Source organism: Setaria viridis, chromosome 3 (assembly GCF_005286985.2).
Source record: "Setaria viridis chromosome 3, Setaria_viridis_v4.0, whole genome shotgun sequence".
Taxonomy (NCBI): Eukaryota; Viridiplantae; Streptophyta; class Magnoliopsida; order Poales; family Poaceae; genus Setaria; species Setaria viridis.
In genome coordinates this window covers 13,226,407-13,253,394 of record NC_048265.2, presented here as the reverse complement: position 1 = coordinate 13,253,394, position 26,988 = coordinate 13,226,407, and the positions used below count along the sequence as shown (strand labels likewise).

The 26,988-nt window shown below is 43.7% G+C and overlaps 4 protein-coding genes across 7 annotated transcripts; 3 read left to right on the top strand and 1 right to left on the bottom strand.

Annotated features, from left to right (window-relative positions):
* Window positions 1-4,680: 4,680 nt before the first annotated feature.
* LOC117847125 (mitochondrial import inner membrane translocase subunit TIM50) lies at window positions 4,681-9,617 on the top strand. Its single transcript, XM_034728289.2, has 10 exons — window positions 4,681-5,076; window positions 5,221-5,309; window positions 5,700-5,736; window positions 6,258-6,319; window positions 6,402-6,515; window positions 7,239-7,343; window positions 7,433-7,531; window positions 7,934-8,090; window positions 8,167-8,269; window positions 9,122-9,617. Exons 1-10 carry the CDS (start codon window positions 4,746-4,748, stop codon window positions 9,165-9,167), a joined length of 1,143 nt encoding a protein of 380 aa, XP_034584180.1. The 5' UTR covers window positions 4,681-4,745; the 3' UTR covers window positions 9,168-9,617.
* Window positions 9,618-11,655: 2,038 nt separating this feature from the next.
* On the top strand, window positions 11,656-16,566 carry LOC117847245 (cleavage stimulating factor 64). 3 transcript variants are annotated; one of them, XM_034728417.2, is made up of 7 exons: window positions 11,656-11,895; window positions 12,047-12,124; window positions 12,815-12,835; window positions 12,945-13,475; window positions 13,548-13,652; window positions 15,791-15,967; window positions 16,073-16,566. In XM_034728417.2, exons 1-7 carry the CDS (start codon window positions 11,800-11,802, stop codon window positions 16,196-16,198), a joined length of 1,134 nt encoding a protein of 377 aa, XP_034584308.1. In that variant the 5' UTR covers window positions 11,656-11,799; the 3' UTR covers window positions 16,199-16,566. The 3 variants fall into 3 exon arrangements, with proteins under 3 accessions (XP_034584308.1, XP_034584306.1, XP_034584307.1); XM_034728415.2 differs by having other exon boundaries at window positions 12,815-12,853; XM_034728416.2 differs by having other exon boundaries at window positions 11,657-11,895; window positions 12,815-12,853; window positions 15,794-15,967.
* Window positions 16,567-17,114: 548 nt separating this feature from the next.
* On the top strand, window positions 17,115-20,795 carry LOC117847246 (probable magnesium transporter NIPA3). 2 transcript variants are annotated; one of them, XM_034728419.2, is made up of 9 exons: window positions 17,115-17,633; window positions 17,793-17,849; window positions 17,948-18,038; window positions 18,135-18,295; window positions 18,398-18,525; window positions 18,627-18,764; window positions 19,598-19,690; window positions 20,086-20,206; window positions 20,332-20,795. In XM_034728419.2, the coding sequence occupies exons 1-9, from the start codon at window positions 17,465-17,467 to the stop codon at window positions 20,334-20,336; spliced, it is 963 nt and encodes a 320-aa protein (XP_034584310.1). In that variant the 5' UTR covers window positions 17,115-17,464; the 3' UTR covers window positions 20,337-20,795. The 2 variants fall into 2 exon arrangements, with proteins under 2 accessions (XP_034584310.1, XP_034584309.1); XM_034728418.2 differs by having other exon boundaries at window positions 17,117-17,633; window positions 20,295-20,795.
* Window positions 20,796-23,263: 2,468 nt separating this feature from the next.
* On the bottom strand, window positions 23,264-26,127 carry LOC117847244 (beta-arabinofuranosyltransferase RAY1). The gene is made up of 5 exons (XM_034728414.2): window positions 25,664-26,127; window positions 25,291-25,546; window positions 24,480-25,190; window positions 24,132-24,378; window positions 23,264-23,835 (listed from the first exon to the last, which is right to left on the bottom strand). The coding sequence occupies exons 1-5, from the start codon at window positions 26,092-26,094 to the stop codon at window positions 23,357-23,359; spliced, it is 2,124 nt and encodes a 707-aa protein (XP_034584305.1). The 5' UTR covers window positions 26,095-26,127; the 3' UTR covers window positions 23,264-23,356.
* Between the last annotated feature and the right edge of the window lie 861 nt (window positions 26,128-26,988).

Sequence of the window (26,988 nt, the reverse complement as noted above, 5' to 3'; positions counted from 1 at the left end):
TGGGTACTTCTGACCATTTTAGCGGTGTTGGATCTGTTGGCTCGATGGCCATGATTTCCCTGAGTACGAGTTTGCTAGCCCGCTTGGATGCGGTGCCTGGGATTCCTCCAAAAATGACGTTGACTGTCTTGGAGACGGTCTGGAAGTCGCCTTCTCCTTCTTCGTTGTTGTGGACTTTGTTCTTGCCCTTGTCTTTTTTCTTGCTGTACTCTTCGGGAGGTGGTGGTGCGGGTAAATCTTGCATTACTCGATGCATGCTGTAGCAGTCTATTGCCGAGTGTTTGCTAGTCGGGTGCCATGGGCACTGTTTTTTGAGTAGTTCGGTGAAGGTTGGCCATTCATTGTTTTTGTGAGATCCCTTTTTCCCGGAGTTAGTCATGGAAGCAATGGTGTTGTCGGGTTTCCTTTTGCGATTTTGATTACCCGAGAAGTTGTTTCGAGTATTGCTGTGTCTGTTTCTTTCCTGGTCATTATTGTTGTTGTTGCGTCCTCGGTTACGGTGAGAGCCGAATCGTTCTCATTCTTTGTCTTCTTCATCTACCCACTGTTGTACCATGACTTTGAGGTCTTTAACATTGGCTGGTCGTCGTCTGCCAAAGTCTAGGTATGTTCGTCGATCATAGAGTCCGTTCTGGAAGCACTCGATGACGTCTGTTTCTAAAATATCAACTATAGTGGCCTTCTTTTCGAAGAATCGTCGCAAGTAGTCGCGTAGTGTTTCGCCTTCTTTCTGTTTTACTTGACTTAGGTCAATCTTGTTGCCTGGTCTAGCTATGGAGTCAGCATAGTTGTTGGTGAAAGCCTTTGTCAAGTCTGCCCAAGAGTTAATTGATCTAGGCTTGAGTGACTCAAGCCACGTCGTTGTTGCCCCCAGCTGCCTGGACTGCCAACGAGTAGCATCGTAGCCATTGAATTGGGTCTTACTTGCCATCATACTTAGTGATTCGTGTTGGTGTGAACTTTTCGGGTAATCTTGTCCTCATTACCCGATTTGTGAAAGCAGGAAAGTGGTTGTAATTGTCGACTTCTCGCTCACACCGACTGTTGATTATTTCTCGTAGATCACTGAAATTTGATACTTCATGATTTTTTCGAGTATGGCGAGGACTTTTTGCGGAGTTAGTGCAGATAACTTCCCCAACGTCTTTTTGTCGTACTGGAGCGTTGTGTTTACTCGGACCTTGGCTGTGTTGCCTTGGTTGGTTCACTACTTCGTTGTCATTCCTTTGTACATCGTTGAAGTTGTTGTTAACTGCAGCACCTCTACTGCCCTCTTGATGAGCTGTAATGCGGGGAATAGACGGGATTGGAGATTCTTTATCGAGTAGCTCGTAATCTTGTTCTGCGAGTTGTGCAATTAGTCCATTTCCTCGCTACGCCAGTTGAGTTGTGACTTCGTTGTCTCTGTCTCGAGGTATGAGCGTTGATATAAGGTTGATCGAGGCAATTGCCGCGAGTGGAGTGTTGTATTCTTGAGCCTGTATTGCGTCAAATGCTCTTTCAAGGTTTGTGATGGGAATGTTTGTAGCCAGCATTTGTCGTCGTTCAGCCTGAGTAGTGTTACACATCCTTCTTTGGTTCCTTTGGTCGGAAGTTTCGTCTTGTGGGGCGTTAGCTGTTGACTCGTCTTCTGAGACATTATCGAGTTGCGCTAGTCGCCGGGGGGTTCTCTGTTGGCTAGTACCCGGGTTGTTATTTTGAGTAATAACAAAGACTTCTCTGTCTGGGTAGTAGCTTGCAGAGCTTGATGTTGCAATTTTTGTGGAACTTTCCTCGCGGCTTGAAGTGAGTGGGATGCCTTCCTGGTATGGGAGGTTGTCTATATGAGCGACAAGGCGCGACTCGTAGTCGTGGGCAATGAGGGATGGTCTCATTCCTGGCCAGTGGACGAATCTGCCTTGCGATGTTGAAGTTATTACCAGTCCTTGGGCTGGTCCTATCAGTGGGATCTCTGGGACGTAGTCCGAGTCGGAGTCATCATCTTCGTCTTTCCTGTGTTCGAGTTGAGTTCGAGTGAGGGAACTTTGGTAGACTTCGGATGCATTGCGGAGTCCGTATGTGAACCGTTTCTGAGTCGAAATTGATTTGAGAAGTGACTGGAACCGACTAGTTCGAACTGGGGTCGAGTCCGATGTGTAGTCGAACTCGGGGTTGTTAACTTTAAAAAATTTGGTTTTCTCTAGCCGAATCGACCGATTTCTTCTTCTGGATGTTGATGATTTGGCACTGAAACGATCCGGCACCGTCGGCGATGCAGAGCGAGGATCCAAAAATGAAAGTTGCGCCTGCTTCAATGATGAAGACAGGCTTGATGACAGGTGCCATCGAGCTCACGTTGAGAAACTCGACGAGCTCCCTTACCTGGCGTGCCAGCTGTCGGTGTTTTAGACCGATAACCCGCCTAGGGGGTACCCTAGGTGGTCTTTTATGCGGTAGGGGCTGTCGAGAATCAAGGAGTCAATGGTGACGCAAGGAACACGATTTAGATAGGTTCGGGCCGCTAGATCGCGTAATACCCGACGTTCTGTGAGTTTGGTTGTATTGATCTTAGATGAACTGAAGTTGTTGTTTTAGGGGAGGGTCCTTGCCCGCCCTTATATACTCGGGAGGGCAGGGTTACAAGTCTGAATCCTAGTCGGGTACAATTACAGAATTCTACTCGGTGTGGTCCGAGTAGTTTCTTTATGCACACTTAACTAGTCCGAGTGGGATACGCCTATAGCTGCGTAGCCCCCTTGTCTTGGTCGTGTCCAAGTACGTCCCTTAGTGGGCTGTTCAGGGCCTACTCGTGGGCCTGGGGAGCATGCCCGACACCCCTTCTTTGGGGTAGAAAGCTGCATGCGCAAGTTTGTTACCCGTGCACACGACTATGCTGAGAACATTGTCTCTAGTGCCACCCAGACTTCAGCTGCAGACTCTAATGTTGCTACTTGTCCCAATACATTTTTGGAGACAAAATTGAACATATATGCAAGTACCTATTGGTCTTGCGCGAGCCATGCAAGAGTAAGCTGGGTTGATGTAGATCTCCTTGGACTTGTCTTCCTTCACGACTTCTATGGTCGTTGGCGGTGACTTGGATGATCCATTAATGATCCCCATGAGTTAAGCGCCTCTAATGGGGGAAAGGACATATGCCTTCCAAAGGACATAGTTGTCCCGGGTGAGCTTCTCGGTGACTCGAGGACCGAGAGGTGCTGTTGGGGCGCTGGATGTCGACACCATAGCAGTAGATGTACTCTAAAAGAAGAAAGTTCTGATTACCATGAAAGATTTGTGGAAATTTGGTAAACGTGGCTGCCTTACCCAGTTCATCATCGGTTCCATGTTTATATAGAGGCAATGCCTTAACAAAAGTACAAGTTGTTTACAACCTGTCTTACAAGGATACTCAGTTCTAAATACAATCTATCTCTATATCTACACCGAGACCATGTCAAGCATGTATGTACAGATGTTCTAGAAGCTAGGCGTATACACATGTTATAAATCCATACTTTAACACGCCGGGATGCCGGAGCTCCACCACGACGCGCAGCTCAAGGAGCTGCCTACCCCTGCCGTCGGAGACTCGTCACCCATTAAGCCTTCGTCCGGAAGCCTCACCACCTCGGTGGATTGGATCTTGACATTTTAGAGAAAGGCCCTTGAGGAATATTGTAATTATTGAGGCAATTCTTGTGTCTTGAGTATCTTGCATAAAGCCATTTAAGTATTCCACATCTCACTAGGCAGTCCCACCCTTAAAATCTTACAAATATAACCCTCCAGATCCTCACCTTGGATAGGAAAATGACTTTGTGGACCCCACCTGAACAAGGGCAAAGGAGACTTTGCACATCCTTTCTCTCTCCTCTCAAGCACAAAGTTAATATTTTATTGGCTTCGATGTCCATCAGTAAAGACACACAAAAGAGCAGTGTCCACTAGCACAGATGTATTTGAGTACTATCCTCTAGCAAAAGCCACCATTAAGGAATGCCCACCAGCAAATTTACCCTACTTTTACCCTACTTTCTAGTCCCGCAAGCCAAGGAACCGACCGCACCTCGCCACTGCAACGCAGATCTCTCGACTAAGAGTGTTTGAATTCATGGGCTAAAGTTTAGCCCAGGTCACATTGGATGTTTGAATGCCTATTAGGTTAAACGTAGACTAATGATAAAAATAATTGTTAATTCGTGAGATGAATCTATTAAGCCTAATTAATTCATGATTAGCACCGTGATACTATCTAATCATGGATTAATTAGGCTTAATGGATTTGTACGGCGAATTAGCCCTCATTTATGTAATTATCTTTATTATTATTTTACATTTAATACTGATAATTGGCATCAAACATTCGATGTGATCCGAATTAGAGTTAATGGATTCGTACCGTGAATTAGTCCTTATTTATATAATTATTTTTATTATTAATCTATATTTAATACTCGTAATTGGACATCAAACATTTATTTTTATTATTAATCTATATTTAATACTCATAATTGACATCAAATATTCGATGTGACCGGATTAAACTTTACGCAAGGATCCACCGCCTCTCCGGCGGTCCACGCTGCCGCCAGCTTTTGGGTCGAAATCACCCTGGCTCTCTCTCGCAATCGCCGTCTTCTCCGCGTCCTCGCCTAAACCCTGCGCTAAAAACCAAAACCTAAACTAAAACCCCAGGACCCAGCACCTTTTTTTTTCGTCTTCTTCTCCCGCAAGCCACGGGCCCAGCGGCCGCGCCGATTGCCATGTCGCGAGCCCTCCTCCGCCACCGCCACCTCCTCCTCACGGGGGCGCGGAGCGGCGCCGCCCACCCCTTCGCCGCCGCCGCCTCCTCCTCCCGGGCCGCCTCCTCCCACACCGCCCGGTCCGTCCATCCCTCCGCCGCCGCAGCGGCCGCGGGCGCCCAAGCGGAGCCTGCGGCAGCCGCGGCGGCTGCGCCCGAGTCCTCCGCCGGAGCGGGCGAGCAGCCCTCGCCGCCGCCTCCCCCCGCGGCGCGCGGGCGTTGGGGCCTGCTCAAGTTCGGCGCCTTCGCGGCGGTCGCTGGAGCCACCGGCGGCGTCGGATACGCCACCTACGGTGCGATCCCCCGGTCCCTCGTCGCGATCTCGCCTCCTATGGCGATTTTGTTTTTGTTTTTCTGGTGCAGATGCGGTTTGGGGGTTTGGCTTGGCCTTTTGCGCGTCTGACTTGTGCGGCCTGTTCCTGTTTGCTTGCGTGTAGCGTATTCGCTGCCGGAGGTCGAGGAGATGACGCGGGAGTTCAGGACGAAACAAGCGCCGACCGTCCCTGACGATGCTTCCGCGTTCGAGGTAAGTATGCGAACCTCTCTTACTTGTTGTTGCTTGATAGTATTAATGTGCATTGCGAAGTCAATTAGTCATTTGCTTCTACTTTTCAGCCCACACAATTTGCTATACTTGCTGTAGTGTCATTCGCCCATTCTGTTGGTTCGATTTGGGGCGGATCTGGGACTTCCAGTGATCAGTCAATTTCTATTTGATGCCACCATTTGATCATACCATAAATGAATGCCGCACGGAATTTATGCTTGTTGATATAGAAGCATGAGATAGGAGTAACTTGTATGCCCCCATGATTATTTTGCACAAATGGGAGAATTATGGCAATTGAAATAGTGAATGTTTCAAGTGTGAAATTATGTTTTGACTGTTAATTATTGTTGTATTTCTTGCTTGCAGAAGTACAAGGCTATGGTGTACTCGAAAGCTATGAAAGGTAAAAACTACAGTGCGCTCCTCATTTTTCTGTTCTCTTTGTTTTCTTGGAATTCAAGAGTTAATGCTGCAAACATGAAACGGCTCTCTTCTCTGGAGATCAACTGTTATGCACTCTGTGACCACATGTCTGAAACTCTGAATGGCAATGTGGCTGATGAAGTTATAGGCTCATAGCACTACTTATTGTTTCTCGACACTTGAAAATTTTACCTTTGATTGCTATTAAATGTTTCAATCTGCATACTCAAGAATTCACACTTGCAAATGACTTTAGGAATGATTAAAGAAATCTTTGAATGGTTCAGTCGAAGCACATATATTGGAAACTAATATACATTAACCCTTTTAAATTTAACATTGGTTATATAAATGCACATGGTCTGATTGATTATTCTAAATTTTAACATGTTTTCTTGCTATAAATTGCTACTCGTTTCCAGCTTAGCTTTGTTGGTTCTTCTGTTTTCTTTATTTGTACCTTCTTATTCTTACTTAGTGGTGTATAATCTTGTGCTGCAGCTCCTGTTGCAGCAATAGAGATGTACTTGGATGTTAGGAGCACAATTGAAGACCATGTCAGGGTTGGTAACAAACTATAACTCCCTTTGCACATGCGTAACCTAGCAAGTGTTTGCAATTCCTCTTATTATTTTTCTACTCCAGGGCTTTACTGAACCCACATCAGACAAACTGCTACCAGATCTACTTCCTGAAGAGCAGCATGTCTTCACCCTAGTTCTTGATCTGAATGAAACACTTGTCTACTCTGATTGGCAGGTATTTTATGGCTTCATACCTTGTTCTGTTATTTATTTCATTGTATGTACCACCTTGGAATCCAATAACATGCACTAATAATATGAGAAAGACAAAAAAATCTAATACTGAATTTACAGACTTTGTTTTTGGTTAAATAGCTTAGTCTTGTGAAATCTAGGCCCATTTCTTATCCCTGCCGCCCAAGAATGAGATATTGGCTAATGGCAGTTTGAATGGGAGAGTGCAGTTTGTTTTCTTTGCTAGATATGTACTAATAGATGATTAATATGAAAAGGTAGTATTGCCTGTGCAGTTTAACATAATATGAAATGGTAGTATTGCCTGTGCAGTTTAACATAACCTGATAAGGTACTGGCTACAGTATGCTCAATCAATACGCGTATTCTTGTGCAAGTAACATTTAGTTTACAGTGTTTCAGACTTTCAGTGGGAAACTTGAGATGCATAAATATAGTGTTTAACTGTTTGCACATCATCAGAAACTGTAGAACTTATGAGCCATGTGGACTAGGGCTTATGCAAGCACACAATATGCTTGAGAGATTTTCTGACGCCTTGTGGTAACATAGCAAGATGAACACTAAACTTGATTAAATCCTGCTTATTTTCCCAGTGGTCATCCTTTCCATACTTTCTTCACATTTCTCTTCAGTCATTCGTCGTTATCTTCCTTTGTGTATCCAAGAATACGCTAATAATGTTCTTTCTCTCTGTGTAAAGCGTGAGAGAGGATGGAGAACTTATAAGAGGCCAGGAGTTGATGCATTTTTGGAACATATGGCAAGATTATATGAAGTTGTTGTGTATTCTGATCAGCCACCTATGGTTAGTTGATCTTAACTTCCTTTGCATTTGGACTGTTATGTAATGCCCTAACCTCTGGATATTTTATGGGTTATTTTATTGGTGTGCAGTATGTTGAACCTGTGATTGAGAGGCTGAACTCAAGGGGTACCATTTTACACAGGCTATCAAGACCTGCAACTAAGTACATGGATGGAAAGCATTATCGGGTATGCAGACTGTTGGGATTTACGTATCTTAGCATTAGGAATTTGGACACATTCATTGATGTTAGTCTATGATCTTGCTCCTGAATATCATCATCCATTTGTTCCTTTATTATTAGTCCATCTCTGTTCTATTATCTTTTTTATATGGTAAATGAGCACATACTTGCAGAAGCATCTAAATAAACTCAGATTTTATAGTACTTTCTATTGTAGATGTACCACCAGGCCTTTGTGATTAATAAACTTGCTATTGCTAAACATGTTATGTTAGTAAGGGTATGACATGGTCTTTAGAAGACTGGTCCGGCATCTAATTTGCAGACATGATGCTGAGCTGTGACTGTCTATTTCCACTGTTTTTTATGTTTCCTCTTAATCTTATGGTTTTTCATGTTTTGCCAGGATTTGTCGAAGTTGAACAGAAAACCTCAACAGGTTATTTATCTCAGCGCCCATGCTCTTGAAACTTGCTTGCAACCTGAAAATTGTGTTGAAATCAAACCTTTTAAACTTGAAAGTGATGACACCCGACTGCTTGATCTCATTCCATTTCTCGAGTGTAAGTGTTCTAATCTACCTTGTATATTGTGATTCTCAATGTGATTAAATGTTAAGCAAGCCAACACAATGTACAGATGTGGCCATGGCCAGACCTTCTGACATTAGGACAGTGCTTGCATCATATCAAGGTCATGATGTTGCTGCTGAGTTTATCGAGCGTTCAAAGGAACACCAGAGGTAAACAAAAAATAGTTGTCTTGAGTTCTCATTGCCAGACACGCTGTGAATGGTCAAGCTATTGAATCCATGCAATTTTCTATGAAGTTATAATAGTCTGAGTTTGATGCAAGTTTGAATGAATCGCTAATATGTACCACAAACTGACATTACATATGTTGCTTCTTTTGCATAACGCATTAAGGAATAGTCTCTAATATTAACCTGATGTTGTAATTCTTTAATCAACTCGCACTGCACCAGCTTCTTAAATCGAAGTGTTTCTGATTATATTAAAATGGTGCTGTAAGCGCCTAATCATCTCCCAACAGATTCCTCGTGTGGATTGGCTTGAGTGCCTGACGTTAAAACTTGGACTGGTCTTTAAAGTGATATGTGGCCCCTCGTTCACAATGCCTAGCTTCACCAATACCTGAAAATACGATCTCTAGAAGTCTGGCCTAATGGTATATTTTGACCATCAGTGCCATATTCAGGTTCAAAAATCTCTAGAAGTCTGGCCTAATGGTATATTTTGACCATCTGTGCCATATTCAGGTTCAAAAATCTGAGACAGACCATGTGACAGATGAAGAGGTCTGGACAATTTTAGTTGAACAAGGGTTGTTTGGATTTGGCAAACACAATATTTTCCCCCTATTTAGTATTTACATAAAAACTGCAGTACACTTTGGGAACAGAGCCAATCACTCTAATGCCATAAGTAGCCTACCTTTGTGCACCTTGATATTAATATCAGATTTAAAATACAAATGCTTCTAGAATTTATTTACGTGTGCATTTAAGATATTTGTTGGTAAGGTATACAAATGGCCAGTACTGTTAATTTGATGACATTACTCTTCATCTCAGGCGAATGCACGAGCAGAGCAAACATGGACGCTTATGGAGACGGTGAAGGATCCTGGAACGATTATGCACTGATTGATTTGTGAATTCTAGTCATGGTGGTGTTTCTGAAAGAAAAGCATATGGAACCTTTTGTCCTCGTCCGTAGTCAAATTATTGGCTGCTCTGTAGGGATATCTTGTAGTTTTGGCAGTTCAGGTTTTGGCTGATTGAGGCATCCTAAGATCATCGGTTGAATGGTCAATGTTGAGACCATGCGATTCAAATTTTGCTTTGATGGAGTTGTCACCACGTGCTTCATATATGCTGAAAACTGAAGTGCAGATGTTCTTCAGCGGTTGTAGCATCTTCCGTCAATTTTTTTTTGGATTATCTGCTTCATCTGCAGGTGTTCTTTAGATCTGTAGAATCGAAGGGATCTGCCTTTTGTCGACATGTAACAGTGGATCTTTAAGTGGGAAACCCTGGTACCGTAAAGGTTGTTTCACTCATTGAGTCATCCGAGTCTATTTTTTCTTATTGTGCTGTTCTGATAAATTGTAGGAGCAGCAAAGTACCCAGTAGCATTGCAAACATCTATATTGCACTTAGGAATTCAGTTGATGTCAACGGACTTTGTTTCGCAAGTCTAAGCGCCATATCGATTCTTTCTACAGTCATCACGTCCGTGCTAAATAGACAAGCCTTCAGTATTCGTTCTAAGTTTTGTTTTATCTTTACTAAATCAAAAGTCTTCAGATTTGATCAAATTTATAGGAAAAATATATAAATATCTACGGCATCAAACTAGTTTTACTAGATAAATAATAAAATATATTTTCATTGCGCATTTACTCCCTCTTTATCAAAATCGTGTACCATTTGAGTTTCATTCTAAATCAAATTTGTTTAACTTTAACTACATTTATAGGAAAATATATTAATATCGGCAATGTCGAATAAATGCACTATCAATATATATTACATGGTGTATCTAATAAAACTAGTTTGTTGTTGTAGATATATGTGCATTTGTCTATAAACTTTGTCAAAGTTAGAATTCCAACTTGTGACAAAGCTAAAATAATTTATAATTTAGAATGAAGGGAGTATGCTTTGGACTACCAATTACTCTTACAGTACATCGTCAGTGGCCATAAGATCAAATCTTGTTAAAAGATACTACTACGTGCAATGTGAATCTAATTATACAACATTTTATCTCCTAAGAATGCATGCTAATCTATCGCAATATGTATGAAGTCTAAAATCCTAATGCATATTTAAGATCGGATGGAGTAGATAAACGGTTGCGTTAATGTCTCAACAAAAAAACAAAAGTATTCATCGTGTACAAAGAGTAGGTTTTAAGTAAAAAGGTCTTTGATTCCTCAAAAAGGGGAAAAAAACTCTAGATGACTTGTAACTGAATTGGAAATCGAAGATGAAGTATTATTATCTTCTGTGCCATAAATGTGACTTTTATTTCTATTAGAAAAATATAGTTATAGCGAAAGCATCGCTCAATTAGTTAAGTTTCTTACAGTGAATTCAAGTCCTCGCCTAAGTCTCTCAGGTGTGCTAATATGTGAGGGTTTGCATGCATGTATTCTTAGAGTGCATGAGAGATAACTGCATCTATATTGGTATTTTGCAAAACTAAAATTATAGATTATAGGACATAATAAATGTATTAGTCCATGAAAGTATTCTTCAAGGAAAAATTGAATATATGAATTTTTTAGCTTACAAACGAAATATTCTAAAAGCTATTACTGGTCAAAGTTTTGAAGTTTAGCAAGATTTGAATTGAAGCATTAAATATTTATGATCAGAGATTATATTAAAACCGTAAAATGTTATTGCATGCTACTCCGAGTACCTACTCATCAGTCATCTGCAATTGTTTTTAGAGCTTTTACAGGAACTAGAGCGCGGTGAGCATACAGTGACTGGTGTAAACTTGTTGCCGTTATGGCTATACATTTATGATTCATTTTTTAGAAAAATATAAAATTTCTCCTTTCTAGGTTATCCTCTTAGTTATCCGTCGAATTTATTCATGGATTATCCTATAAATACTAGATTCATATGATTTAGTTGCAGCGGCATCTCGACATTTAGCGTGTATGACTGATGAATTTTTTTACCTAGACTTTATTTTTAGTTTTTTACCATCAAATCGTTATTTTTTATTTTTAGTTGTTGTAAGTATCTAGGCAATAGAATGGTCGAAAACGTTGTTCAAGGTTTTGTATTGACTAGATATCATTACAATTTCTCTTTATCGTTCCTTGAAGCCCGTTGCGTAGTCCGTGTCGAGAAAATATGGAATCACAATGGTTTGAGTATAGACTAAATTCGAGTTTAACACCTATCTCTTCGTGTCAATAAAGCTATTGGTTTGTACCAAACAACTTCTGAAGAGCCTCGTACCATGAGATTTTGAAATTCTGAGTCAAATTCAATTATAATATGAAACCATTTGCCCCTTTTAGAGCTATTTGACTCAGATTACAATTCGAGTTTGACAGCTATTTGTCTGGTACTCTGGTCAGACCGCGGCTTGCAGGCAGCCTTTGCTGGTTGCAGTTCGATAGCGGCATAGACCGCCGCCTTCCGTCTCCCGTCCCGTCCCCGGTGTCCGCCCCATCTCCGTCGCCGTCGCGTAATCTCCGGCCGCTGCCGCGCTCCCACCCTCCATGGCGGCCAAGCAGGCGGCGGCGGGCGAAGCCCTCGCGGCCCAAATCAACGCCATGTCCCGTTCCGAGATGTACGACATGATGTCAAAGATGAAGGTGCGCCCTCACCCCAAATCCCCAAACCCTACCAGCCCAATTCCTCTCTCTCCTCCCTCCTCTCTTCTGTGTCCCTTTCCACCCGCCGGTTTGTTCACCGATTTGCTTACCTTTTTACTGGTTTTTTATGCTACGGCGCTTGCTCGCGCAGACCTTGATCGACCACGACCAGGAGACGGTGCGCCGCATGCTCGTCGACAACCCGGACGTCACCCGCGCGCTCTTTCGGGTGAGATTTCTCGCTGCGCGTGCTCTCGCTTTATCCTGCATTTGGTGCTTCGGCTGAACCCGCTCACGGAGTTTAGATATTTGTTGGGCTTTAGGGTTTTGCGGGTTGTTGAATTCGTATTTGGTTAATAATCCGGAAATGATTTGGTTCATATTGCTTCGAGGCATGTAGCTTCTAGTTGCCTGACGAATTAGGGAGGGAAACAGAGGCTCTCTATCCTTCCAATTGGGCCTGTCCATGTTAACTCAAGAAAGGGGATTCATGAACACTAGTGTGTACAAAAATGTTGGTTGCTTTTTACACCCCTTAGAAGGGAATTTAGGCGTGACAGTCAGCTTAATATTTGTCTTTGAATGTCTGCTATGCATCTCTTGCTAGTGTCAACACAATCCATTCGCTTCTATTTGTTTGTTTTTTAATGAGAGAACTTTGGATATGTTTTATGTACTTTTGTTGGTCAGCAAACACTAATAGCATTAAAGTCACTACTTGTTCTACTTTAAGATTGTTCTCCAACTGTTTGTTTCAAACATTCTTGTTCTAATACCTGCTTATGTTATTTTTGTTGTGGCAAAATCTGTCTTGGTCTCTCCATCACATCATCTAACAGCATATCTCACTACTAATTCAAAATGATTTTGTCACATGCATTTGAACAAAATAGCATCTTATATGCCTTTCTGCTTGCAGGCACAAGTAGTACTTGGAATGGTGAAAACGCCTAAAACTGTAAACAAACTTCTTGAACTTTTCATGAATCTTAGTATCTGTCTTGCTAACAAGCAAATTGAATTTTACTGTCACATTCCCTGTCCTACAGGCACAACCTTCAGACACAGTCCAACCCGCAGCAGCGCCGACAGCACCTTCATCAGTTAAAGCTACAGCGCCAGATCATGTCAGCTTGCCTCCACCACTATTACCTGCTAACCAGCAGAGTGTTGCTCAACATTCTACCCCATTTCCATCTGGTCCATCTAATGTGGGATCAACCATGGACCTTCCTACTATGTCAGCAAATCCACCACAAGCAGCACAAGCAAAAGGATATCCTATTCATCAGATGCCTTCATCGATTCCTCAGTCATCTCAGCATCCAATGACCCTACCTCATGCTCCTCCGCAGTATTCCAATCTTCCATCACATATGCCTATAGTTCATAGTCAGCCACAGAAACCTTTGCAAAATCCTGGAATGTTTAATCAACAGTTCCAACCTCCTTTGCCCCAGATGCCTAGGCCACAGTCCATGCAGTCCTTTTCACATCAGATGCATCCGCAAGTGCCAAATTCATTTGGTTTGACTCATGGAAATGCTCCTCAGCACATTTTACAACAACAGATGTTTCATGTAAGATTCTATATGATGCTGATAACTAGGTACCATGCTCTGCATACTGATCATCATGTTTGTAATTTGCAGCCAGGCGGGAACCCTCAAACTTTGCAGCCAGGCGGGAACCCTCAAACTTCTTTCCTTGCTGGCCAACCACCATTGCCTAGCCAGCCACCACCACAGCTATACCCGGTACAGTTTCTTCTCTTCTGAAAGATATGGTTGTGTTGCATTGGAGTTTTGGTATTGCCTTCCGAAAGAAGCTAACATGAGTATCTTCCCATTTCTATCTGAGTTTGATGAAGATTGTTTGGAAGAGTTAGGTGTAGGAGATGCAATTAAGAATCACATTCTTTATTGCTGTCATCACAATAGTTCTAGGTGTGGAAGAAGCAAATTACATAGGGTCCAAAGTTGACTAACATATTGATCAATTTATGTGCCGACTATTGAAATTTCAGTATCAAATGACGTATGACCAAAATGTTCGTCATATAAATTTTTTTAATCAAATCTGGCACTCATATGGTACTGTACAACAATTCTGCGACATAAGATTAGCTAGGTTCTAGTGATGCTTTCCATGTTCTAATTATCATTTGGCTTTTTCCTCTGATCATTGGTGCATGTAAAGGTCAAATTTTGCTATAGTTACTTCTTAGGCCCAAGGCAATAATTTATTCCTAAGGGCACCGATACAGAAAACTTATACAGCCCTCCGGTCATACATACTTGAAGCCATTGACTCTTTTTAACGGTCTTTGAGTTTGAACTTTGATGTCTACTTTTTATCAGAACACAGTTATAATACCTAATAAGTATGAGAATTAATGAAAGTTCTTTTCAAGACAAATCTACGCATATGATTTTTTATGTTTCCAATATTTTGAAAACTATTAATAGTCAGTTTCAAAAGTTTGACAGGATTTTGGTTAAAGTGTCAAGTATTTGTGACTGGAGGGAGCAGTTCCTTTTCATGTTTTGACAGTTTCCACTAATGATTTATTAATGCACCATTGTAGTCCTGCCTTAAGAATATTCCAGATATGTGAAAAAACAAATGAGAAAATTCACAAAGCCATTGGTACTTGTTGCTGTAACACAAATCAAAAGTTTTAAACTTTTTTTCACAAAACCACTAGTACTTAGATCTATATAATGCAAAAGCCAAAACTTTGCTTCTCTTGTCTATATGCAAATGCAAAAATAAAAAGAAAGCTGTCTTGGGCCTTGGCTTCTTCTCATTAACAAAGAATGGACTGTGAACATGTGTTGTGCTACCGTTGATGGTATACCGTTTATTTATATTCTGAAAAAGATGGACATGGATATCCTTTGCCATTTAAATTTGGTTGACCTGATTGCCTCTCTTGGGTGTTCCTCATCTGATTACATGTACGGATGTACCACAGTAAGAAAGATAGTTGGGGTTGGAGAGAATAGTGTTGATAGAAGGTGATGAGCACGTTACTGGGATGCCGAGGTATTATGAAGCATCATAATTTTAACTTGTATGCTGAAGAATGGGAGTGAAAGCACGAATGGCGTACCCCTCAGAGGTCAATGGCAAAATATTACTGGCCCTTAATGATGTGCGTCATACTGAGCTATCTGTAGGGAAAAAGTATGTCTTCAGGCTCAAGCTGCAAGGGGAAGGCAAAATAACTGGAGCAGTTGATGTCTTTTTTTAAAAAAAATTTTGGTGGCATCCAGATGAGGAAAAGAAGCGAAAGTTATGGTTGTGTGTTATATAGGCTAAGTATCTATGGTTCTGTGAAACAAAGTTTAAAGCTGTGGTGTTGTGTTACACTCACAACTACCTGCGGATATGTGAAAATTCCAAATAATATCTGCTAGTCCCCCTTTCTTTGTTTCTAAAGGATGTATAGACATATTTGGCACTTCCTAAATGCTTGGGAAATAAAAGTTCTATTAGCCCCTTTTTATGTATACTAAGAAATTTATATGGTTCTGCCAGTATAGTCCTGAAAGTAGTGCTAGGCTGCTAGATGCATGTTTACTTTCTGTTGTTTGTTTAGTCGACACCAGGATCAGCTATAAGCATTCTTCTTTAAACATTAAAAAGTGTATGGCTGGTGTATGGAGCAGAGTCTGCAGTTCTAGGGATATTTCAACCATTTGTCCACATATATCTCCACGAATTTATATTTTCGTTTAAGGATAGCAGATAGAGGAAAGTTTGACAAGCTTCAGTTACACATGGTCCTAATTGCAAAGATAGTTTTACTGGTGTGCTCTTTTAGTTCCATCTTCCATGTAATGTGGCGACCATGGTTCACTACATCAGTTCTCATAATCTATCTGTTCAGCAGGCTAGTTCACATTACAATACTCAAAGCACAGCGCCCATGCAAGTTGATAGGTCAGCTCCGTGGGGACGGGGCCCAGAAGCGCCTGCTGCAGGCTCCCATTTCCCTGGACAGTTACCCGGGTTGCCCGGACAAATGGCCCAAGGAATTGGTGGTATCCAGGCAGGACAAGCACCTGTAAGTATCTTCTCTTAGCATTTGGGAGCAACAGTCGGGTACTACCATTACCTTCCTATGTTTTCTCCCAGAATGAACTATTTAATCCGGTCATTGTTCAAGCAGCTGACGCCCGAGATGGAGAAGATGCTCGTCCAGCAAGTCCTGGGCATGTCTGCTGAGCAGATCAACATGCTCCCTCCAGAACAACGGCAACAGGTGCTTCAGCTACGGGACATGCTACGGCAGTGATAGATCGGCAGCTGACTGGGTAGAAGAGTTTCAGTTCCCTGCCACAGAGAGCCCTTGCTCAGCTTTGCTGGGCGCCTGATTGGCATCCCGACTAGTCTGCAGCCTACCTTGCAGACGTAATTGTAGAATGCTAGTCCTTGTTGTTTCTAGACGTAATTGGACATCCGTGCTATGCTTTGGCTAATAGACGGCATGTTTTGGCCCTGTTTTCTCGACCCGTATGTTTTGTTTTGCCATTTCAATTTCAAAGTTGTGTAGTCTTTAGATGATAGAAGTATTAACTCCCGACGTATGCATCAACTAGGATGCACACAGCTGAGCCTTGTTAAATTGTTGGTTGAAGCATTAGTAACCTTTTTGGATCGTGATTCTTGTTTGCCGCAGTTGTCTCTATGTTGATGAAAAGACGGGGTGTGTGGAGTGAACTTCATCCTTCTCAATGGGCAACCATTGTGATACATTCTCTTGATCATGAACGTACATAATAAAACACAGAGAACTCTTGTATGCACGATACAAAATAGAAAACTCAATTGAAACATGGGCCTGTTCGCTTCAGCTTATAAGCCGGTTGAAAAGTTGAAACGGCTGATTTGTTGTGAGAGGAAAACACTGTTTGGTGGCTGATAAGCCGGCTGAATAAGCTGAAGCGAACAGGCCGACACTTTCTCAAAATCTCATGAGCAAACATTGTGAAACGGAGGCGGTAGACTTTTACACGATACGCGGTAGAAAACTCGGGATGGATGATCCACAGCCCAGCCGAATTTCCCATCCGACGCCGGATTCACCACGTGGTACACTCTTGGCAGGAACCAGCTGTGCCATGCCAGCTGGGCCCCACGCCTCAGCCTCCCCCGCCAATCACCCCATCAGCCAGCCACGCAGGCGCACACCTTCCCCCTCTCTCAAGAAATTTCCGTAGAGCGAGAAAACGACGCCTAATCAGCGTGCTTTGTTCCGTCTCGCCTCGTCGACTCGTCCTCCCTGGCCTCCTTCGGGCGTCTCGCTCGCCCCCTTCGTGCGCAGCTCCTCCTCTGCCTGTCCAATCAGCTCGTCCTCTCCCCTCCCAAGAACCATCAGAATCCCCCGCCAAGCAGCCCTACAACCGCATTCCCGTCGGATTAGGCGGTAGAGAACCCCAAAACCGGAGTCCGGAGCAGCAATCAGGTGTCGCGTTGGCCCCACCCGTCGCAATCCCCGCCGGAACCCGGCCGTCCGTGGCGCTCGGCCGCGTGTAGAGGAGCGGCCGGAGTGGGAGGAGGGATGGGGGGAGGAGGAGGAGGGGAAGGGGCCTCCGGAGGGCCGGAGCTGTCGACGGACAACGTCAAGGGGATAGTCCTGGCGCTGCTCTCCAGCGGCTTCATCGGCGCCAGCTTCATCATCAAGAAGAAGGGCCTCCGCCGGGCCGCCGTCGCCTCCGGTGTCCGCGCAGGTCGCTCGCCCCACCTCACATCCTCTCGTACTGTTGTTGTTGTTGTTGTTGTTGTTGTTGCTGTTGCCTTTGGTAGCTGGAGCAGGCTGGTTCTGGTCAAAAGAGATGACTGCTTTGCTTGGCTTGGTTTCCTGATGATGACGGTGGTGGCATGTGCAGGTGTCGGCGGGTACTCGTACCTCATGGAGCCCCTGTGGTGGGTTGGCATGATCACTAGTAAGGTTTCCTCGTGCGATTTCAGTACAGAGCTGGGGCATGATGCTTATAGATAGTATTTTACGGGCGATCCTGAGCAGAGTTTTTCCTCTTTGCAGTGATTGTGGGAGAGGTTGCGAATTTCGTGGCATATGCCTTTGCCCCCGCGGTCCTGGTTACTCCACTTGGAGCACTCAGCATAATTGTTAGGTCAGGAAGCTCAACTTTCGTCTTGCAATTCAGCTGTTACCCGTTCATTTTTCGGTCAAGCTAGAATTTGGCATTGAGGGTGTCTTCACCATTCAGTGCAGTGCTGGCTCATTTCATCCTCAATGAGAGGTTGCATGCCCTCGGGGTGCTCGGCTGTGTGATGTGCATAGCAGGGTCTGTGGTCATTGTTATCCATGCTCCACAGGAGCAGGAGATTACATCGGTTAGGGAAATATGGAACATGGCAACGCAACCTGGTGAGGACTACTATGGGTGTGGTTTACTCATACAATTGCTAGCTCATGATTTGTAGGAAGTTAAATATTAGGATTGAGATACCTTGTTGTTTTCATTTGCAGCTTTCTTGCTATATGTCGCTTCAGTTATTGTGGTTGTCTTTGTCCTGGTGTTCTATTTCTCCCCTCTATATGGGCAGTCAAATGTGTTGATCTACACCGCCATTTGCTCTTTGATGGGTTCTCTTTCGGTAATGGCACTTCTGCCAGCAGTTCATATGTTCTCTAGTGTTTTATTTGAATACATTCTTTATTCTGGCTAGGGAATGTGCTAACTTTTCTCATTATTCAGGTCATGAGTGTTAAAGCTCTTGGTACATCGTTAAAGCTGACTTTTGAGGGGACAAACCAATTAATATATCCAGAGACTTGGTTCTTTATGCTTGTTGTGGCTACTTGTGTGCTGACACAGATGAATTATTTGAATAAGGTTTGTACAACTTGTTGCAACTTGCTTCCATTCAGTAACCTATGACACTATTAGCACAACCATTTACATTCTAGCTGGATAAATGCACATGATAGAGAAGAGCTATCTGAATGCAATTTGGGAGTTGAACCTTTGCAAATGTATTAGCAAAAGTAGGAATTATGTTTGCAAGCTGCGTAACCTTCAAAGATTCAAAACAGAAGTTGTTAGTTGGAAACGGTATAAAACCATATGGACTGTAAGAAATATATAGACATCGTTTGATTAGTGAGGACTAAGAACAGAACGGAACATAAAAATTGCCACCTAGAAATAAATCATATTGATTCTTTTTACCTTTGAGATTAACTCCATTTTCAACTGGTTTGGATCTTTCAAATTATGGTTGGGTTTGAATTGTTTATTACGTTGAAAAGTGTCATGTCCCATTCTCATCAAATAATTGTTATGCATATAATATTCTGCTTGTTATCACTCTTCTTAACAACCAAACATGTTGGAAAAGAAAGTAAGATTATGATAAGTTGGTGGCCAAATGCTAGGTTGACATGATGTGGACCTATTTGATTTGCATCAAAAGCTCATTTGCTGACTTTGTTTAGTCCTAATTGTGTTTCTACCTACATTTTAGATCCAATTTGGGCAACATCCTCTTATCCCTGACTCCAGAATATTATCTAGTGGCATATAGTTTTGTAGACTGCTATGGTAGAGTTAATACCACTATTTACAGAACAATGCACTGAAGTGCATTAGTTTATACAGTTACCGCAAATATTATGTTACTGGTTCCTGTTCACTTTGATTTAGTAAATTGTATTTTTTCACTGTAGGCACTTGACACATTCAACACAGCAATTGTGTCTCCAATATATTACGTAATGTTCACAACTCTTACAATACTTGCAAGTGTCATAATGTTCAAGGTAAATTTTCTTTCACCCTCAGCATATATATTCATTTCTTATTTTCATCATGCCATTTACCCTGATACATTTTTGGGACCCTTTTGGAGAATTTCACATTGTTGCATTTGTTCCTTATGCATGCCTCAACTATAGTCGTATAAAGTATAAACTACTGGGACTGCAGATTATTATAAGTGAACTGCAATAAATTGATGGAACCTTTCTCTTTGGTGGATGGAGAAAAATAGTAATTTTTATCGTATTAGTAAGCATAGGAAATTTCGCTCGTCTAGGACTGCTTACTAAATAAGACAAACAGTAATACCAAGTTTGTTGAATTTTCATCTATTTGAAGTTTAAGAGTTTAACTATGTGCTAGCCCTAATTGTCATGCGGTTTAATTATTTGTGCAGGATTGGTCCGGTCAAAGCCCTGGAAGCATCATTTCTGGAATTTGTGGTTTGATTGTGGTGTTGTCCGGTACCATCTTGTTGCATGTGACGAAGGATTATGAAAGGATCCCACAATCAAGAAGTGTGTGGCCTTTACTCCTCTCGAATTGAAATCATCATATAATTCTTATTTGAATGTCTTTAATATCGTTTTTTCCCCTACTATATAGGTGTTTATGCTCCATTGTCTCCCTCCTTGACAACTAGATTAAATGGAGAATTGTTGAAGCACGTCGATGATGAGAAGACTTCTGATGAAGAAAAAGCCTTGAGAAGACGAGAGATGTACTAGCATCAGAATCTCAAAGGAGGGATAAGTAATTTCGATGGATGCTCCAGCAGGGGCTTGTATATGGCGATGACCTTCCCATAGCGATTGTTGCTTCCTCCATTATGGTGTGTTGGTTTGTGTATATAACCGGATACCTGCAGCAATTTGTGCAAATCTGGAGAGGTGGAAGGCTGCATAGTTCCAGCAGATAGATTTAAGTCGGGTGCATAGATTCTTGTCAAGTTTCCTTCTCCTTTGTTAACTTTCCCAGTTTTGTCCACGGCATTTGTCCCCTGTGTAGAGTTAGAGTGACCGGGTGAGCCACGGAGATTGTATGCAACTGCGAATGCTGTACATCATTATTGTCTCAGTGAAGTTCTTGCAAATTGTGAGATCTGTACATTATTATTGGTAGTGATGCTTTTGCAAAATTCTGATATCATGCCATCTTGTTGTCGTCTTCCAGCAGCGGGCCTGGTGAGCTTGTCGAGATATCCTCACGGCCGGTTCTCACCGCTGGCGGCAACGGGGTGTGAGTGACACTGACACATTAGCAACGAAGAACAGCCCAGCAGGCTCCACGTTTTCTTTAAAAAAAGTATAAGATTTCATTACTTCATAAATCATAAGAGGATTTCGATAAAATAAAATAAGCATAGTATAGAGATGAACAAAAATGTCCCCATTGTATGAGAGGTAGGATGGGCCGGGCCACTTCCACAAAGGCCGAAACCATTAACAAAACCCTAGCGGCACCCTCGAGCTGGCGCGACCGTGCGCCGCACCGTCGTCGTTCCCCGAGACCCCCTGATCGACCCACGCGCGCACACCCGCACCCAGGCCCGATCCCCCGCCGCAACTCCGCCTCCCGTTCGTCTCTAGTCCTCGCCGCCTCCTGATACGGGCGCGGAGTGGAGTGGAGAAGGAGATCCGATTGATTTCTTCGTTCGTTGGTAAGAAGCCCTACCCTGATTGAATGGACTCCTCGTCTTGTTCTTTAATTCCGCAGTCTTTAAACCCTAGTCTTTCTTCCCCTGATAATCGTTCCCATCCACCCAAGTTTTAGCGGACTGATTTGGTGCGGACCCGAGTACCCGTACCAGTAGCAGTATGTTTTCCAAAATTTTGTTTGGGGGATGGGGAGCCTCGCGCTTGCCCGTGTTTAGATTGCAGCGGAACCTGAAACGTGAAGGAAATGTTTATGGACAAGGAAAATGGTGAGGGATATTTGCCTGTTGACCCAGTGATTTCCTTTCCTACGAGTTCGTTTCCGAACTCTGGTCGTGGGTGCTTGTTTGCACTAAGGCCTTGTCACACTTTCTATGTCTTGTGCCATAAGGAGATAGCTTTTGACAACATCAGAGGACTGCAGTTATAATGTGGCTATTGAATTTATCCTACTTGAAAAAAGCAGGAATTGTTATGGTTCACTGTCTTCCTTTTCCTGCATGTATCATATCTTTTGTTTCGTTAGATAAATGTTGGGTTGAAATTTTCTTGTTAAGGTGGCTTCCTCTGTCTTTTGGAAGGATTCTTTCCATTTGCTTATTTAAGTTGCAATTACATCGAGGCTAGCTGATAGGATATAACAGATAGATGGACGTATATTAATCTGTATGTCAAGAAGGGTGGCAAGCTGCTTGCGGATATGATAGGACAGTTTCAATCTGTGGAATGAGCCTTCTCCCTAGTGTATGTTTGCATGTTCTACCTAAGGTTTTGAGATGCATTTACTAACTCATCTACGAATTTTGCGTGCTCTACTATTTACTTTGTACATTCTATTTTCTGTAATGTGGCGTGAGCTTGAATGTAAGTCTTGGACTTCTGATCATATGCTTTTGTTTGTCCTCCATCCAGTCTCCTTTTCTGCAAATTCATAATCACTGATGGGGAAAGCAAAGCGTGCCTCAATCTTCATCAGGCTGGTTTCTGCAGCTGGTACTGGGTTCTTCTATGTGAAGCGCAAGAATCCTCGGCGGATCACTGAGAAGCTTGAATTTAGGAAGTATGATCCCCGTGTGAACAAGCATGTTCTGTTTACAGAAGCAAAGATGAAGTGATATCTTCTACCTCCACAATACAGAACAGGAATAGGTTGTCGCCTTTTGCAATTAGAAATCTCTTGTACTGTTAAGGATGTAGCCCAACATTGTCCTGTTCTGATTTCCAGAGTTCCATTTAGATAACTGAAGTGGGTATGTGATTTAAGGATTTTATGTGTTCTTCCTGTCTGTTTTGTTGCTCGAGTGAGCTGCTGACCTGCGAACGGCTTGTAGTTTTTTAATCATTTCCTTTTGAGGTACGCAACTATAATCATCTCCTGGTGAAGGAAATTCCAAGTTAGTATCTGCACTTTTCAATCCCGCCATGTTATGTGAACCAATCCATTCCTTGCTGAACATGTGAACTCCCGAGATGCTCAGCTAAAGATGAAGCGAAGCTGTTGCTCTGTACTAAATGTTAATTTACTGGTCTGTGTCTCCGAAAAGCACAGAAAGTTGATTTTAATGTAGTTGCCGAAGATTGGTAGAAAACGCAATAAGTAACTTAAATTACAGTGCGTATATTCATATTGGTGGATTTAATCAGGGCCAGAATTCTTGCCTTTTCTAGCACAGAAATATCATCTGCCTAACTGGAAGAAAAAACTCAGAAATTTCATTCTACCTAACAAAAAATCTACTCTCTCCATTCCAAAATATAGGTCGTTTTGGCTTTTCTAGATATATAAATTTTTCTATGCATCTAAATATAGGGTTATGTCTAGATACATAGCAAAATCTACATATTTAGAAAAGTCAAATCGACCTATATTTTGGAACGGAGGGAGTACATATGAATTCAAGTTTGTGCAAATACTATGCATGCATATGAGCGTTCTGTATTACTGCCATAAAGATTTGGCAGACATTTTTATCCAAAAAAAAACAGACGTCTTGGGTACATGTTGTGAAGTCATTATCTGTCACTGTCCTCAAACGGATAAAAATGGCCCATTTGTCTGAAGCTACCTCTATCACTCCAATCCTGCAAGCACAGCCTAGAGCTAGGATCATAGTCCCACAACCCAGACGACATCTGCCGCTGGAGCTTCTTCTTCCTCCCATTTATCCAGTTGTTGTGCAAGATGAAACAACCAAGCTCCTTGCAAGTTGATTGTACATCATGCTTCTCCCATAGACCCTTGTAAGCTCCATTGGGGAATAAGTCCCGGTTCAGAAAAACAACAGTCAAGTTTGTGTTGGCCTCCAGGCATTTGTCGTCACTGATGCGGTTTGTTCCATTTTCCCCACACATGACATCGTAGAAACTAGGTTGCTCAGATAAGCCGGAATTAGTTGCATGTTTTACTATCATCTGCATCACAGTGACCGTGGCGTTGTCTGAGCGAGCGAAGTAGAATCCTGAATTCAATCTCCGTGGCAAATTTATTGGTCCTACAACCAACCAACAGCAATGAGAATGCACAGCCAAAATTAGCAGGGAGCTAACATCTAGAGAATCAACAGAACTGAATTAGCATATTTATTTTATTATTTGATATGCCATATTCATATTTATTGGTCAAAGCATGTGTCATTTACTTTTTTACGATGAACTTTGTGCCACCTAAATGAAATCAACTCCTGTTACAAGTGAATTTGACCCAATGATAGATGTAGGCGTGCATTGTCAAGAGAACCAAAACAGGAAGAAACACCAAAAAATGGTAATCATAAGACCCTTGACTTACCCGTGTCATTGTATTCATCAGATTGTGCTCCAAATGTAGCGGGACCAAGAGAGTACAGGAATGGCATTGGATTGTCAAACCAATAAACATCAACATCACTCAACAGCACATTGTAACCCAGTTTTAATATCTCTAGAACAATCCGTGACTTCACTTTTGTCACTTGCTGAAAACACTTTGTTCCAAAGTGGCAGTCATCAAAGCTGACATTCTTTGGTGATAATGGATCTCTGAAAACTGGCAAACCCTAGAATTAGGATTGAAAGCTTGAGGTGGTCTGTGATTTGCAAAGTAAAGAGGTTAAAAATAGAGAAAAGGAGAAGAAAGGATGTGACTGAAAATAACTACCTGTAAAACTGAGAATTCATATGTCTCGTGGTCTAAGGCGCAGACTATAAAATTGGTAACTCTAAGATAGCGCAAGCGGCACGCCCAAGTCATGAGCATGTCCCTGTAACTTACTCCAGCCACACCAAGGACAACAGACCTGTTCTTATCAGCAGCAAGCTCAAGTAGCATGCTCAAAGAATATGGAAGATCAGAGCTGTGCAGATGTCCAGATAAGCAAGTGTTTTCATTCCTCCATAGGCTGCCTCCTCCATGAGCTTTTTCTTCTTTGCTGATTATAAAATCTGACAAGGTCAGCTCGTCAGCTTTGCTGAACGTATACTCTTCAGATTGCTTTACCACTTTATGCAGCACCGTAGAGTGTCTTCTCGGTAATCGGTAGCAATAAGAGCCATAAATTGCGGCAAGGTGGCGATTGACATTATACTCCCAGGATCCAGCAGGTAACCTGTCATTCTTACTCGAGCTCACGTCATGCATCGAGCTAAAACTTTCAGGATACAATCCAAGAACCAGACTGCTTGCATCAAAGACGAGTCTCATTTCAGATGATAGAACCTCATGAGTCAGCCACCAATTGTGTGCTCCTCTTCCATACAGAAACGAAGGCAGAACTCCAGCATGTAAAGGACTGCTCGGACTGTTCCACGCCATAATCAGCCCCCTGTCAGAGCTTTCTGATGCCCACTTGTCAGCTGGAATCTCCTGCAACTAATGGAGACAGAGAACATTTGATCAGCAACGACAAGGTATACAGCAATCGGTTATTTTCTATGAATGTTACATTGTTCATAGATGGAGGAAAAGGTACCTTCTTGAAGCTCACATTTTTACCATCTGCTCGTACCCAGTGGCTTCCATTGTCAGCGAGCTGGTAATGGAACTCGGTGATGTTACGTGACATTGCAACAAGGAACCAATCACGATCAACCTTGCTGAAATGTGCCAATGCGTCGAAAATTTCAGGAAGAAGGATGATCTCAGCATCGACAAGAACGCAAATGTCGGAGTCAGGGGCAGCTTGTGCTCTCGCGACAATCGAGTGGAAGAATGGCGTCCCCATGAACCTAAACCAAGGATGAAGACGGCAGTGATCAGTTCCGTGTTGCAGCCACGAGTTCATTTGTTCATGGCGCAGAGCAACGTAGATTATGTATGAGGTTAAGGGGGTTGTGAATGCGTACGCGGAATCGATGGCCGCATCGACGGTAACCCGGCGGCCGAGCCGCCCGGCGGTCACGAGCCAGGAGGCGTGAGCGCCTAGGAGCACGACGCTGACGTTCCCCGGGAGCGCCAGCCAGGAGCGCACCGCCAGCTCCTGCCGCGCGGGCGAGCCCTCCGGCGGCGGCCGCGGCGCAGCGAAGATGGTCACCCTCGGCGTCGCTCCGCTGCCGCCGGGCAGGGTCTCGCGGCTACCGCCTTCCTCGTGGCGGCGACCGGAGCGCGCGCGGGAGGACGAGGAGGAGAGGCAGAGCGCGGCCGCGACGAGGGCGAGGAGGAATAGGAACCCCGCGAGACGCGAGGAGAGGTCGGCGACGCCGCTGCCCTCGCCGCCACGGGGCTGGCGCCCTCCGCGACGCGGGGGAGCGCGGCGGTGGTGCGAAGGGAGCAGCATTTGGGCGCGCGCCGCGCCGGGCCGGCGGGCGAAGGAAGCATGGGATGATAGGAGTAGTTTGTTTGGCTGGTTGGTGGGGCCGGCCTGTCATTGAGCTGAGGTCAAAGTACCAAGGCACAAGCGTTAACCGAAAGCAAAGCGCTGCAAATAAACACACTAGAGCCTGGAAGCGCGCGTCGCGTCGGTGAGAATACCCGCATGGTCACTCGCAGGTGGGGCTCATGTGTGCGAGGGACCACACGTCAGTGGCCTGTGGCCGCGTCGTCCTCGCGTCTCAAACTTTTTGAGCAGCTGCAGAGAATCAGGGGCCTTGACCGGCTAACTTGACGCTGCAGAAAAGATACCAGGCGGACAAGAATGGGCTGAGTTCATGCTTTCAGGGCCTTCCGACCTGGGCTGGGGTGGGCACGGCCCAAATAAAAGACGGGCTCCTCTCAGTCGGGCCTAAATGCACAGCGGAACCACCACCTAATAAAATCGTCACTTCGTCAGTGATTTTGGATCGCAAGTTTGGACTCATCCAACGGCCCTCCCACCAACAACCCCACCCCAGGCCGTTACGCATTCAATTCCAACCCCCTCGAGCAACCCGCTTCGTCGCGCACCCTACCGACGGCCTGTGGGTCCAGCACCCCGCGTCCCCATTCGTCAGTGACCTGTGGGGCGTCAGCTTTAATTCGCGACGGGTATTCCGCCATTCAATTCCTACCCTACCCTAGTGGCGCTAGTAGTCAGCTAGAGCAGGTGTGGAGAGTGTCCGTGGAGGATCCGGCGTACGAGAGGAAAGCACGACCGATCCGCGCGCGTCTCGGAAACCGTTGCCGAACGGCTGCCTGGGCTTGCTCTGCTTGCTGCTCTGCTCCTGCTCGCTCGCTGGCCTTCAAAACCTCGCTG

Excerpts from the sequence above, each read along its gene's own strand:
- LOC117847125 (XM_034728289.2), top strand. The coding sequence starts at position 4,746 with ATGTCGCGAGCCCTCCTCCGCCACCGCCACCTCCTCCTCACGGGGGCG. Across the intron at positions 5,077-5,220 it reads CGTCGGATACGCCACCTACG|CGTATTCGCTGCCGGAGGTC; the intron begins GTGCGATCCCCC and ends GCTTGCGTGTAG. Across the intron at positions 6,320-6,401 it reads CAATTGAAGACCATGTCAGG|GGCTTTACTGAACCCACATC; the intron begins GTTGGTAACAAA and ends TTTCTACTCCAG.
- LOC117847244 (XM_034728414.2), bottom strand. The coding sequence starts at position 26,094 with ATGCTGCTCCCTTCGCACCACCGCCGCGCTCCCCCGCGTCGCGGAGGG. Across the intron at positions 24,379-24,479 it reads ATGAATTCTCAGTTTTACAG|GGTTTGCCAGTTTTCAGAGA; the intron begins GTAGTTATTTTC and ends TCCTAATTCTAG. Across the intron at positions 23,836-24,131 it reads TGATGAATACAATGACACGG|GACCAATAAATTTGCCACGG; the intron begins GTAAGTCAAGGG and ends GGTTGGTTGTAG.
- LOC117847246 (XM_034728418.2), top strand. The coding sequence starts at position 17,465 with ATGGGGGGAGGAGGAGGAGGGGAAGGGGCCTCCGGAGGGCCGGAGCTG. Across the intron at positions 18,526-18,626 it reads CTTTGATGGGTTCTCTTTCG|GTCATGAGTGTTAAAGCTCT; the intron begins GTAATGGCACTT and ends CTCATTATTCAG. Across the intron at positions 20,207-20,294 it reads AAGGATCCCACAATCAAGAA|GTGTTTATGCTCCATTGTCT; the intron begins GTGTGTGGCCTT and ends CCTACTATATAG.
- LOC117847245 (XM_034728415.2), top strand. The coding sequence starts at position 11,800 with ATGGCGGCCAAGCAGGCGGCGGCGGGCGAAGCCCTCGCGGCCCAAATC. Across the intron at positions 11,896-12,046 it reads ACATGATGTCAAAGATGAAG|ACCTTGATCGACCACGACCA; the intron begins GTGCGCCCTCAC and ends TTGCTCGCGCAG. Across the intron at positions 12,125-12,814 it reads TCACCCGCGCGCTCTTTCGG|GCACAAGTAGTACTTGGAAT; the intron begins GTGAGATTTCTC and ends TTCTGCTTGCAG.